At 38.6% G+C, this 13,393-nt stretch overlaps 1 protein-coding gene across 2 annotated transcripts in view; it reads right to left on the reverse strand.

The window, feature by feature from the left end:
- Positions 1-13,393, reverse strand: part of TET2 (tet methylcytosine dioxygenase 2) — a 51,673-nt gene that overhangs the window by 4,780 nt on the left and 33,500 nt on the right. Inside the window, exons 6-10 of one of the 2 annotated variants that reach the window (XM_019534153.1) lie at positions 11,841-12,049; positions 8,024-8,174; positions 5,269-5,358; positions 2,488-2,625; positions 414-774 (exon numbers count right to left, since the gene is read on the reverse strand). In XM_019534153.1, the coding sequence (XP_019389698.1) occupies positions 414-774; positions 2,488-2,625; positions 5,269-5,358; positions 8,024-8,174; positions 11,841-12,049 (949 nt within the window). The remainder of the gene's footprint in view (positions 1-413; positions 775-2,487; positions 2,626-5,268; positions 5,359-8,023; positions 8,175-11,840; positions 12,050-13,393) is intronic. The other variant, XM_019534154.1, reaches the window with a different exon arrangement.

The raw sequence follows: 13,393 nt of genomic DNA on the forward strand, positions 1-13,393 counted from the left end.
CCCCCCCCCCCCCCAAACCCTTAGTTAGTTCATTTGAAGGTAATCTTTTTAGACTTATGAAAAATTTCAAGCCTTTTTTTAAATACTCTTTGCCCCAATTTGGGTGACCCACTTTCTAAAACCTTAAAATTTTCTGCAGGATGAAAGCTAGATTTTTTGAATCAGCTCCAGTTTTCTATGTATTTACAAATAGTTTCTTTGTGATTCAAGCACCATAACTTGGCTTTCTAATACACTAAAATAGACAGTAATCATTTAAAATTCAATAACTATGTTTGTTTTTCCCATGAAAATGCTCCATGTACTAAGACTTCCAGGTTTTTTCAAGGTTTATTTCATAAATACTTTTCATTTCTATAGACGATGACAAATATTAATAATTGGTATACTAATATACGATTTATTTAATTTACCTGCTAGCTGTTTTGCTTGACTAGCAGCCTCCAAATTGGCTTGTTTGTGGCGTGCAGCAGAAGACTTGTCTCTTTCAGTTTTGTTAGAGCCATTTTCCAACGAGGAAAGCTTTTCTGCTGCTGCTTTCTTGGCTTCTAGCTTCTTCTGCCGGCATGTCTTAACAGGCTCTGCCAGCATCCTCACTTTCCTCCGAAAGGAGTTGAGGACTTGGATGCTGCCATTCCTCTTTTTTTCCTCCTGGCCCTCGGTGCTTCCAAACTCGTCTATATCAGAGACTTTGTATAATGGGAGTACATGCAGCTGCTCATCTTCTGGAGTTTGGCCAATTACACGATTGTCTTCTCTAGTTAGTGTGCATACCTGTCAGGAAGGTAGGACAGAAAAACTATTAGAAGCAGCATCAAAGTAAGGAAAGAGAACATGAACTCTGTACTTCATGTTTCACTTCATACTGTCTGCACAGATAGCTGTATAATGGCATGTGCTGGCTGGTAAGATCTAATGCTCGCAATGTAACAGATGTAATGCCAAATGGAGCATCCAGTGTATGTTTAAATGGAATTTTAGTTCTCTTTTTCCAAGTTGGTTGTAAACTTTAAACTTCTTTTCAACTTCAAGTCTGCAACTTCTGTTTTTCCTATTTCATATTTGGTAACATTAATACACAATATAAGTATAAAACGTGTATTTTCCTCACATTCCATTCTCTTCCAAGAAAGCTGGATAGCCAAGTGTTTCCAGAAGTAAATTAAATCATATGACCAACAGATCCACTGATAGGGACCTGAAACGCTAGAATCCCTGGAACCCTTCAGCTGGCAGAAGGTTCTTAGGGCAACTTCACAGTGGAAGTGTAGGATAAAAAGCATTTCCATGATATTCCATATCCTTTCCCAAAGAATCAAAAAATTCTAAGAGGAGAATAACAGTATAGCAAATTGTAGGATCTTGTTCAGGAATGAATCATTCTTCTGTGAGATGCTAAAACAGTGTAAAGATTCAAGGAAATGACCACTGGCCATCATAATACACCCACCTTGTTATCTTTATCTAAACTATAAGAGGTGTTGGCATTATCTTTTTTGGGGGGAAGATACGAAGGGCTAATAAAAACCAAGTACTATAGGAATATGACTTAATTAGCAAATCTTTGGTTTGGAGGTACAATGGAAAGGAGATAAGTCAGACTATTGGTATTCGTTCTATTATCCATAAAAATATTACATTTGGACAATATAAATTAGCTGGATATTCTATTTGGATAACAGTGAGTACTGTGTTTACTGGCAGTTGCTAGTGTAGTCACTTTAAATTACAGAAAAGCAGAGCTTTTTTTTCTTTTCAATTATATTTAGACTGACAGTCTGCAGCAGAGAGAACCCACGAAACCCCCTCTTCATTAGCCAAAATGAAGTTTTCTGACCAGTTCTTATAAAACCTTTCATGAAAGTCTCATGAATAATCGAGCAGGGCAGGGCTGTCCAACTTCTGAGTGGCTAGGGACTGAGAGCTGGGTGGGCTGCACCAGAGGGTTGCAGGCCATGGAGGCTACAGGCCCCAGCTGCTGCATGAGTATAACCATGGGCTCCTGGGGCTGCACTCCCCACATGCACTGTTGAACTGCGTGGGCAGCACTGCACTGTGCATGCTGGCAGTGCCCCTCTCTACACCATGCACACAGGCAGCCCCCATCAGCTTCCCTGCACTACACAGCAGCACACCACAGGCTCCCCTGGCTCCATGGGCTTTGCCAGCCTGCCACCTTAGGTAGAAGCAGAAAGGAAAAGCTGAGCGAGGAAGGAGAAGCCAAGAGATACCAGCTGTAATGGCAGCTGGAGCAATAATGGAGGCAGCAGGAAGATAGGAGCCTAGGGACTACCCATTAATACTTCACGGGTTGCCAGTTGGACAGTCCTAGTGCAGGGGGTTGCAAGTTCCAAATCCAGCTACTGCTAAATGGTTTTTCCTCTTAGCAGTCCTTATTATACGCAATCTTAAGATAAACAGATTTCATTCCACTTCTGTAAAAAATTACCACTGAAACGAAGGTGGCCATATGTGTTGCTGACTTACCAGTGTACTTCCATTCTGCATATTGTGCAAATCTCTGTGAGCATGAGCACAAAAATCCAGGCAGGCAGTGACCCCTGAGAATGGACGACCTTCTTTTAAACCCAGACGGCACTCTGGTGCTCTGTGTTCATACTCAATCTGGAAACAGATGTCGAAACTTATCTGAATATCCCATTACACGGAATTAAGGCTGAATAGTTTATTGATAAGGAGCGTGTTAGTTTTCTAACACGTCTAGCCTTGGCAGAGTATAGATTTTAAAGTGAACAAAACTAAGCAATTACTGGTACTTTATGGCAATAGAAGTGTTGGCAAAATATCTGCTCTCATTGTGTTCCTTTTTACTCAGTTCCATATTGTCTTTCATTGTTACTGTTCCATAATTCTGCACTGTGTATTTAGCTGATAATATTTCTCCTTAAAGATTCATTTTGCTTTTTTTTTTACATTGGCCAGTGTCTTTTTTTTTTATAGTAAAATACAGTATCTGTCATGCTAAAAGTTCTAAAACTGAAACATCGGTTATTTAGGAAGATTGCAGTTCTTTGGAGAACTGATGTTAAAGGAGCTGCATGGAAAATGTTGGTGTTATCTGACTCTTTGAAAGCAGTTTCTGGGCTTACTCCTGGCTTTAGACATATTTGTATTAAAAAAAATAGGTAACTGACAATCAGCACAGTATTTTTCTGTCTACTCACTATGGAGCTTTATGATAGGTTTACTCTGCAACTATATGCCATTTTTGGTTTTATGTCTTATTAGAAAGTCAGAAATGGAACTGTATTTATACATTTTACCAAGCCCTCTAAACCTTTCAACTATAATGCGAGGAAACTAAGTTTACTCACAACTGGGTCCATTAAAATATTGTGAAATTAGAGGGTTTATAGGTTTTGTTTCAATGCCATGAAAACCTTGACTTCTTTTAAAATTTGAAGTATTTATTTCAATCAGACCTTAAAATCAATGCAAAATTTGAGAGATTTGAACTTGTACAAAATGAAATAAGAGAGAGTGTTTAGATTCAAATCCTCATTACAGTTAGGTTAGGAGCAAGGGGCCAGAGTCATATACAACGATGCTGAAGTTCCAGAATATGTTCTTGCAGAATTTCTGCTGAATCCAAGCTGGAAAACAGGACTTCCTGGTATTGATTTAGTACCAAAAATGCAATGGAAGTTCTGTATTAGAGCAGAACTAGAAAACTGAAAGTATTTTCAAGATTCAAAGGCATTTAGAATTGAGTTCCCTGTTTAGAAAACCTGTCTGGAGAAAACAAGGAGGAATGAGACTTAAATTTACATAAAATGCTTGAAAGTGAATGAGCTTGAACTTTTTATTAGTTATATAAAGAATTGAAATTTGTAAAATGCCAGTATCTTATATAAACAATGAATAATGGTCCTTATGAAATCATCCGTTAGAAAAGAAAAACAGCACAAAAATAATTATTTGTATTGTTCTGTCAAAACCATTCTTTCTTTTTCTTCTTTTGAAGAATGCCTTCAGCCTTCAGCTACTTGGAGAGAAGACCACCATTAGTGAGTCCAGAGTCATAAGTTCCTTTATAATAGCCCTTCAAATATTAGCTGATTAAAGCTATGAACAGATATTATATTTGTAGTGCTATGTAAACCACTGTAACACTACAAAAAGTGGGTGAGATCTTACTCCTCCCTGCTCAAGTCCCTGAAAACACTTAATACGTAAAGTAGGTGGTTTCTCCTCCTCCTCACTGCTCTTCTGTACCACAGTCTTAAGGATGGGATGACTGTATTACAAAAGTAGATGAACTAATGGATTTTCAGGGACTTAAACACGTTGGAATAAAATTTCATTTAGATGCCTCATTCCACATACATGCCTAATAGGTGGAATAAGATCTGGTCTTTAGTCTGAAGTGATGTTAATAGATTTGGGAGACCAGATACATTTAGAAGTGGTATTGCATGAAAACTTGATGCATATATCTGAAGAGATGTTGTAATGGAATAATAAAGTATTTGTAGGTCAAAAGATGCCTACTCACAGTCACATGGCAAAATTAGCTTTACATGTACTAGCAGTTGTGCAAATTAAATTAAAGATGATATAAAAACGTCAATGCACAATTTGTGCATAAAAGTGCTTAAACAACAGGCTCTCTCTTGAAAACTTCTCTGGAATGGTTACTTTCATGAATATTAAATTCACTTGTCATTTCAAGTATTAAGCAGAAACCTGGTGCTATTTTGGGATTCTACCACAAGAATACAGTTGTTGCTTTCTATTTCTCATTCTTCAGAGATGTGCCACTAATTTGGCCTCCCCTAGCAGTCACTGCAGCAATCATTAACATAAAGACCTACTGGTTTAACCAGTGAATAATGCTAAATTCAAGAGCTTTAAAGAAACTTTCAGTCATAGAGGCAGAGAAAATGTCCAGGCACTGGAGCATGCCTCTCCCCTGCACTCTCCAACCTGCTGGAGGCAGAGGTAACTGGAGAGTGTGATGTATAAACACAGTGCAGACCAGTTAGCACAGACTTTGTTCGTGTTAACTGCTCAGCCTTGTATTTAGACAGGTGCAACATTTAGCTTTCCTGGAAGGTTGAATTCCATTGGTGTTATTCATGGAAGCTTTTTCAATTAAATCCATAGTTCCAGGTTTTTTGAGTGAGCAAAATTTAATGCAATACCAGAGGATAAACTACATACAATTTCTGGTAATAAAGATAACACATTGGTAAAGTGAAGTGAAGACTGGATTATTCTAGTGACTATCAACTCTTTTCAACCTACCTGGTTGTTGTATGCATCAGGTGCGAGTTTCTTATAGGTAGGTGCCATCAGTGTTGACAGGTTTTGTAAATTGGACTCCAGTTTTTCTTCCTGTTATCAGATGAAATAATTTAAGTATTAACAACTAACTGTCTATATTAATATGCATGACAGCTACAGTTTTTAAAGGCTAGTAAGATCTAAGATACCATAGAAATTATTTTAAATGTAAGTGTAAATGTTTAGATAGATGCAACTTTTGCTTGAGAACAACCATTGTGAATTTGCTCTCAAGCATATTGATCCCTCCATTTCCTTAAAAAGTACAACACAACTCCAGAAAAAATGCACTTCTGTAAGGCCCTGAACAAACGCATTCATTTGAAATGCTACAAGTACATCAACTGCAGAGCCACTGTAGTAAAGAGCTGTGCCACCTGTGGGAGGATCAACTGCTCAAGGATAGGCAAGAGAAAGAATGGAGTAATATGGCATGCTGGGGGTCCAAGAGGCCTCCTGTAGTGCCACATATAGACTATCCACAGGTTACATGCACTGCTACAAAATGTCACTACTTTTTTTTTTTGTGGTGGATCCATTATTACTGCACTACAAACAACCTGAACATACGGGTGCTAGTTTTCTGGTAGCGCTACAAGGGTGTATATAGTGCTATAAAAGTAATACGTGTCATAGGCCCATGATCCTTAGAAGAAGGCATCGTATACTATAACCATGATTCAATTAATATTTAGATAAATCATGTGTCCTAGTATGGGACAAGTTGAATCCAATCTTGATAAATCTAGCTATTACAACTATGGGGGTGGAAATGGGGGGGATACCCTTGAAAGTCTTCTTTGGGTGCATCTACACATAACATTTAATGTGCTTTTGCTACAGCGCATTACATTTAGTACTTCTAATGTGAGGTACTAACTAAATGCACAGTAGATTGCCCTAATGCGCAGTAGCAAAAGCGCACAGGAGCAAAATTAGGCTTAATGCACAGTATCCTAATTTTACTGCACACCAGCATATTAGCATGGTTCTTGCCATGACACTCGAATGCACAGTAAAACAGGCTACTGCGCTTCAAAGCATATGTGTAGACGCACCCTTTGAAAACCTGTAGAAAAAAGAGGAAAATAATCTAATTTGAGAGTTTTACATACTGAGATTATAACACTTCAACATATTTCAATTATCTCTCTATGCAGTAATTTTAAATTATTAGAATACTCAAGATTTTGAAAAGTCACCAGTTTTTAAGCAACTGAGATGTGTGGGTGTGTCTAATGCAAAGCAATTGGGGATTATGGATGACTACTTATGGTTCTTTTGGTTTTTTTAGGTAGAGGTACAATCTTTCAAAATTAAAGGCTCTTAAAAACATGAAGTGCTTTAGTCATTTTAAAGTTGCTCCACTATTTCTTCATGCTCAGAATCTTAATTTTAGAACCTTGTTTCTTAAATTAAAAATAAGGGCTTCATTTCAAATGTATCAAAAACTGCAGCATTGGTGATGTAACAAAAATATAATAATCTTTAGGAGTTCATATCCTCATGTCAAAATATGAAATATAATTAAAAACCCAATCTTGGTAGGCACAAGTTTTGTTAACATTTTTCATTTTCTAGTCACAAGTTCTAGGGGTTCACAGGAACCCAGGATTAAAGTGTGAAACTATGCCAAAAACATTTTACTGTGTCCCTTCTCTGGTTGCTGTCAGAACCCAGAACCATCCTATTGCTTTCATTTTCAGTCTGAATTGCAACTCATAAAATGCTGCTACTTTAAACCCTTGTTCATGAATATCTTGGCAGAGATGTGCATTGTGCTATGCCTATGTTGCAGTGTTATCAAGCACAGATATTTTATAATTGATAGGAAAAAAAGGGAAAAATATTATAATGTCTGATTTTTTAATATTAAATGTATTAGTATAACTCCAGTCCATATGAGGCATACTAGATATACTGTATGGTAAAATGGTTTATGCCTTTAAAGAGCTGGTATAAAAAAATCGGTTCCCCATCAAAAATGTTACCAAGATCTTTGCCTTTTTCACCAAATTATAAAAACTAAAAAATATTTAACCAGGTCTCCGATTGCATAATTCACTGACTACATGACATGCTAAATACATTCTCAACTTTTGGCATATTCTGACCCACTGCCAGTAGACATGCAGGAATCTAGGGTCCTGATCTGCTCTCCTGCATGCCAAAAATGACATCAGGCAAGCAGAACCTTCCATAAAAAGGCAGTGCATGAGTACTGGAGCACCAAAGTCAGAACCTCAAGAACAGCTTGTGCCTCACCTACAGGTGTGGCTGCTGTCCTTTCTAATATGATCTTTGCAGTTTGCGTGTAATTCTGGGGTCAAAAACATATTGCAGCTTGGAAGTCATGCTGGAAGCTGGCAGTGAGGCATCATTGTGAAGAAAATGACCCTACCAGTCCTCCTCTCCCTCTTACTGTACCTCAAAGCTTGGTCATAGTATTTTTGTGCAGTTTACTGAAGCTCTGAGCTGCAAGATATCTTATATCTTTACTTGGTAAACCCCCTGAACTGCCCCTGGAGTACCTGCATGTAGAATGCTTGCCTGTGTGCTTAATATAACCACAGCTGTTCACACTACTCATTCCTTTTGGAAGCCTGCAAAAATGGTTTCATGCCTTATAGTTACCAGTGTTTTGGCAGTCAATAAATTTTAAGCCAAAGAATATTTCATAAAATGAGGCAAACTTCATTTTAAAACAAACACCAACCTCTTTTGGATCATCCCCTATAAGTTTAAACTTTCTTGGAATCTTGCTTCTGGCAAATTTACATCCATTGTAATACATACTCCAGGAGCAACCAAAGGAAAAAGAAGCACCACAAGATTCAGGGTCCAGCCCTTGACATGCACACGTCCGTCTAGGAAATAAGAGAACCGTTTATATAGCTATCAACAGCACGTGGGTTGTCTCTTGGTAGCAGTCAGTGCATATGAAAATATTGCAACACATATCAAACTTCTGCCCAAATTTTGTCAAGAGTCATCAAACCAAGACCTACTGTGTCAATAAAAATTGACACTCAAAGGAAAGCTATACATTTAAAAGCAGATACATTCATCAAAATGTATAATCCTGTATTTCATGAATACAAAATAAGAACTGTAGATTTTCTTACAAAAGTGTAAAATCTTAGCTTTGCTCACACCTTCATATAAAAAACTACCAAAAAAGGTGTTATCTCAAGTATTTTATCAAGTGACAAGTTAGATACTGAAAAGCTATTTGCCAGGAAAAACAGAGCAGCCATATAAGCACTTGACAAGTGTTTATATGCAGACTTGATGCTGAAGCCTATTACTGAGAGAGAAATTGTTGGCCAGGACACTGGGATTAGTGTATAAGATACTGGATATTGTGACAACTTTGATCTGGTTGTGGAAATTACCTTAGTATTTTTTCTCAGCATCAGTATTGGGTATGAATCCAAATCCATTACTAGTGCAAAATGCATCAAAATTTGGTGTAGAGACAAAAATGCTACCAGAAGTTCTATTTAGTACTTGTAAAGTTTATGTTTATGCAGAATAGGAACTGTCCCAAATTCTGTAGTTTCCAGAAATATAATTAAATTCACTTACTGTAGCTCCACAAAATGGTTATTTCAAGTAAAATCAATGCTAGAAAAAAATTAAATTGAACAAACCATGCCTAAATATAGTTTTTATCTTTAGAATGTGCAGATGATAGTTTTTGGAAAATCAGTGGACTTTTTTCCCACTAGGAAAGATTCCAGCTCCAAAGTAAACAGGAACTTGGAGGATGTTTAAATGGGAAATGTAGCTTTTCTGAAAATATGGGCTTCAGTCCCATCCTCCCTCCCCAAATAAGTGGAGCAGTGACTTTCTGTCCACATATCAGGTCATGTCCTGAATAAGCTAGAAGGGCCAAAGTAGAAGGGCAGTTGTTGAGGGAAATGATTGTTACGAATAGCAGGTTTTGGGGAAAAAATATCAGGTATGTATTATCAGTCCGTCGTGCAAAAGAAGGGTAGTGCTGTCCATAAGCCAGGTCCGGCTAGTGGCGGGACCCAATCCAGTTGTTTAAGGAGTGTGGGGGTCAACCTGGCCCCAATTGCATTGGGGGAGGGGGTGTGACTTGGCCCTTATCCAGATCCATGGGAGAGAGGGGAGATGGCCCAGCCCTACAGGACTTGGCAGTGGGGAAGGGTGGCAGTACTAACTGCCACTGCTCCTCTGCCTTCAAATTTTCCAACCTGTGGGGGAGCCTAGAGGTTGAGGGCCAGAGACTGAGCACCTCTGTGGTAAATTAATGGAACTGAGTCACCACTTGACTCTTGTTGGCCGCGTTGTTGTGGAGTTGTGTAAGCTGTAAATGCACGTGCCATTCTGTTTCTATTTGACAAGTTAATTCATCAGTCTTCTATGGTCCCTATGGTTGTGTGTGGTGTGCATGTGCCTGTGAAAGGGGACAAAGAGTTCTCCTTAACAGACACTTCTTGTTTGCCCATCATCAGTGCATAAATTCTGCTACCTTTTGTCTTTGTGTCTGAATACCCTGGCCTAGGATATAACTCTGTAAGGATGAAGCTTTGTAGAGCAAATACCCTCTACATTTTCCTGGGAAAATAATATTAAAAAAAACAAAACAAGACACTGCTCTTTGCTCCCTGGGCTAGGGCTTCAGTGGTTATTTTATGAAACAAAGCCATCCCTGGGTTACTAGGAATAGATAACACACAATACAGTCCATTGTGTTTTGAATGGAGTTCTTATTTTGTCATCACAGAGGGAAGGATTGTGAGTGATGCAATTTCCTTAGATGTAAACTAGTTTTATTAAATAAAAAGTTCTAAAAATCATTACATATTTTAATAGTGAAGACTATCAAAAGTTCTGTTGGCTGCAAAGTGCAAAGAGATGTTGAGAGACTTTGTGCTCAAGTTGCTAATGTTTTTCTTTATGTGGAGTGGGGAGAAGAATTTTTTTTTTAAATGAATGTTGATTAAGATGGAGCTGGCAGGGCAGTGCTAATATGCAAATGACCAATGGATATATAGAGCTGTAGTCACACAGTTTAATGTTACATAGGAATCACACTGCTAATTCTGTTTTCAGGGCAGTAGCATCCACTTCCATCAGCCTAGATCTGACAGCTTATATTTTAAATACCTTTTATTGTGGAATACTTCGTAATAATGAGTATAGGAAGATGGTGTGATTGACTTTACTGAAGCTTAATTTGCCAAGCTCAGTGTGCTTCCAAGCTTTCAGAAATAGTGTGTTCTTCACAGAAGTTTTTCCCAGCCTTGACGCGTAACCTCAATTGGTTATTTTTATGAATGATGCACATTCACAACATTTTGCAGCTCCTGGACAAGAATTCTGCTTTTATGTCTATCTCCCCTAACAAACATTTGATCCAGTTCTTTTGGATAAACAGGATGCGACTCAAACAGAATTTGACACACTATACACAGCTAGATACTCACAAGTCAAATTCTGATCTCTGTTACACAGAGGCAGCTACAATCCCCTCTGAATTGTACACAATTGCAGACAACGCCAGGTTCTGAACTAGCTGTTATGATTTGGGACAGAAACCTTGGAGTCATTGTAGACAATTCTATAAAAATGTCAGCTCAATGTGCAGCAGTGACCAAAAAGTCAATACAATGTTGGGCATCATTAAGAAGGGAAATGAAAATAAAACAGAGAACATCATCATGCCATTATACATGTCCATGGTATACCACGTGCAGTTCTGCTCCCCACATATCAAAAAGATGTAGTAGAATTAGAAAAGGTACAGAGAAAGGCAACCAAATTGATCAGTGGCCTGGAACAGTTGCCATACCAGAAGAGACTAAAAAGGCTAGGACTCTTCCATCTGAAAAGGAAAAGGTGGCCAGGAAGGTGGGGTGGGGTGGGGAATATGATAAAGGTCTATAAAACCATGAAGGGTGTGGACCAAGGGAATTGTTGTTCGCCAAGTTCCAGAATACTAGAATTAGGGGGCACTGCTGAAATCAGTAGGTGACAATTATAAAACTAACACTTTCTTATGCAACATAGTTAATTTATGGGATCGTTACAAAAGGAGGTGGTGGAGGCAGATAGCATAGCCAGGTTCAAAAAGGGATAGGATAAATTAACAGATGATAGATCTGTTAATGGCTGTTGAACAGAAGGTTGGGAGATATTTTCACTGACATCTCAAACAATAAACGGTGCATCCCACGGAGGGTACTGAATAGTGGACAGATCTAGTTCAATGCTCTCCCAGTATAGCATCTATTTCTGCCACTGTTGGAGGCAGAATACTGGGCTAGATTGACCACGGGTCTGATCCAGTGTTGCACTTATTATTTTCTTATGATTTTATGAGCACTGTTCTAATTTCATCAGTCTAAATCAAAAGCAAAACCACAGAGAGTTAAGATTGACACCAGTGTAAAACCAGTGAGTTCACAATCAGATCCAAGCTATAAGTGGGACTGGCATTTGTTTGGCTACAGCTCAATAATACCCCCAAAGGAAAAGATAATATGATTCGCTTTACTTACTCTTCGTTGAGAGCACACCGCCGATTTGTAAGTGTGCCATATTTCCGCAGAGTGTCGGTGAGTTCGGAATACAACTTATCTGCTAGGCTCACAGGAATCCCCTCCCATACCAGGATGAGGATCACTATCACTGCTGTTTCACAGGTATGGCCAGCTCGTTCCCGCACCAAACAAAGCAGCTTTTCTTCATCACTACTTCTACGAACTACCTGCATGCATAGCAATCCCCAGAAAGCAAACAAAGTATTTCTTAGTGAAGAGCAAGAGACTGTGAAATTTAAGCATTAATGGTAACAAGTTATGAATGCCCATTTGTCCTTTCCTCAACCATGCTTGATACTTCTGACACACAGGTTCTTGCTTCCATTGAGTAATACATTGATAGACAAAGATAATTCTGTCTGCTTCCTGAAAGCAGAGGGAACTCTGATTAGGCACACTACCTACACATGTGCTCAGGGATGGGGGTGGGGTGGGGCGTGTCAATTTAACTAGAGCAGTTCCCAGACAGCCACTTTAATTTAAATGGCTCACTGTCACACGTATTAAGCCCCCCACATTTCAAAATGGCCATGGGAGTGCTTTATTTATGAAATTCATTTAACAAGCTTTAGTGAAAGCGCCCCTGAAGCCGTTTTTAAACGTGGATGGTTTACTACAAGCGATGCTGAGGTGACGCTGGAGTATTCCAATTAGAACATTAACAAGCACGTCTATAGGCACCCATTTTGACTACAGGGCATGGAAAAACCAGGCCAGATGCAATGCTACATTTGCAGAATAATGTGATCATTTTGTGACCCAGCACAACTGTCTCCCTAAGGTTTTATTGCAGAACTAAGCATTGCTGGGGGAGGGGACTGGAGGAGAACGATGATGGACACACTATTTCTGTCCAGGCGGTAGATTTCTGTGCTTAAATAAAAGCCCCTTTTAGGATTTCTATGTATAACTTAAACCTTTTTCTTGTACAAGAGACTAGAAAAGTTTTACAGAGGAGCAAACCCTCTATTTCACTACTAATCCTGACTCTCACTGTGTCAGTGAGATGATAAAACCAGAAGCCTGAGGTCAGACTCTTAGTTTGCTGACAGTATTTGTCTCTATTATTTATTGTGTGTAAATTTTATGGCACCACCCACGATGTCATAAGTGCTGCCCAAAGCAGTAAGAACCTGCTTCCCAGTGCCCGTAATACTACGGACATTTCTGCAAAACATAAGACCCTGGCACAAAAAAAGTTTCTCATTAACAACATATCCACTTATCCTTATCTTATCTTCTACCATCCAACTCACAGTTTTCAGTAATGGTCATACCAAAGGCAAATAACATTCACTAAGAGGATGCACTTTAGTGGTTGTTAATCAGACTGCATTTTCAAAACACTGCAGTGGTTCCATTGCACCTATTTATATACTTGTATGCTATATTTAAGCAGTATGGATATTGTCTGATATTACCAATCTTAAATATAAGAGAAAGTAGTTTCCTTCTCATGTTTTCAATACTGCTAGGCCAAATTTTACACCTTCTAATAGCCGTCTAACTGA

This window comes from Crocodylus porosus, unplaced genomic scaffold, assembly GCF_001723895.1.
Source record: "Crocodylus porosus isolate Cpor-Errol unplaced genomic scaffold, CroPor_comp1, whole genome shotgun sequence".
In the NCBI taxonomy this organism is placed as follows: domain Eukaryota; kingdom Metazoa; phylum Chordata; order Crocodylia; family Crocodylidae; genus Crocodylus; species Crocodylus porosus.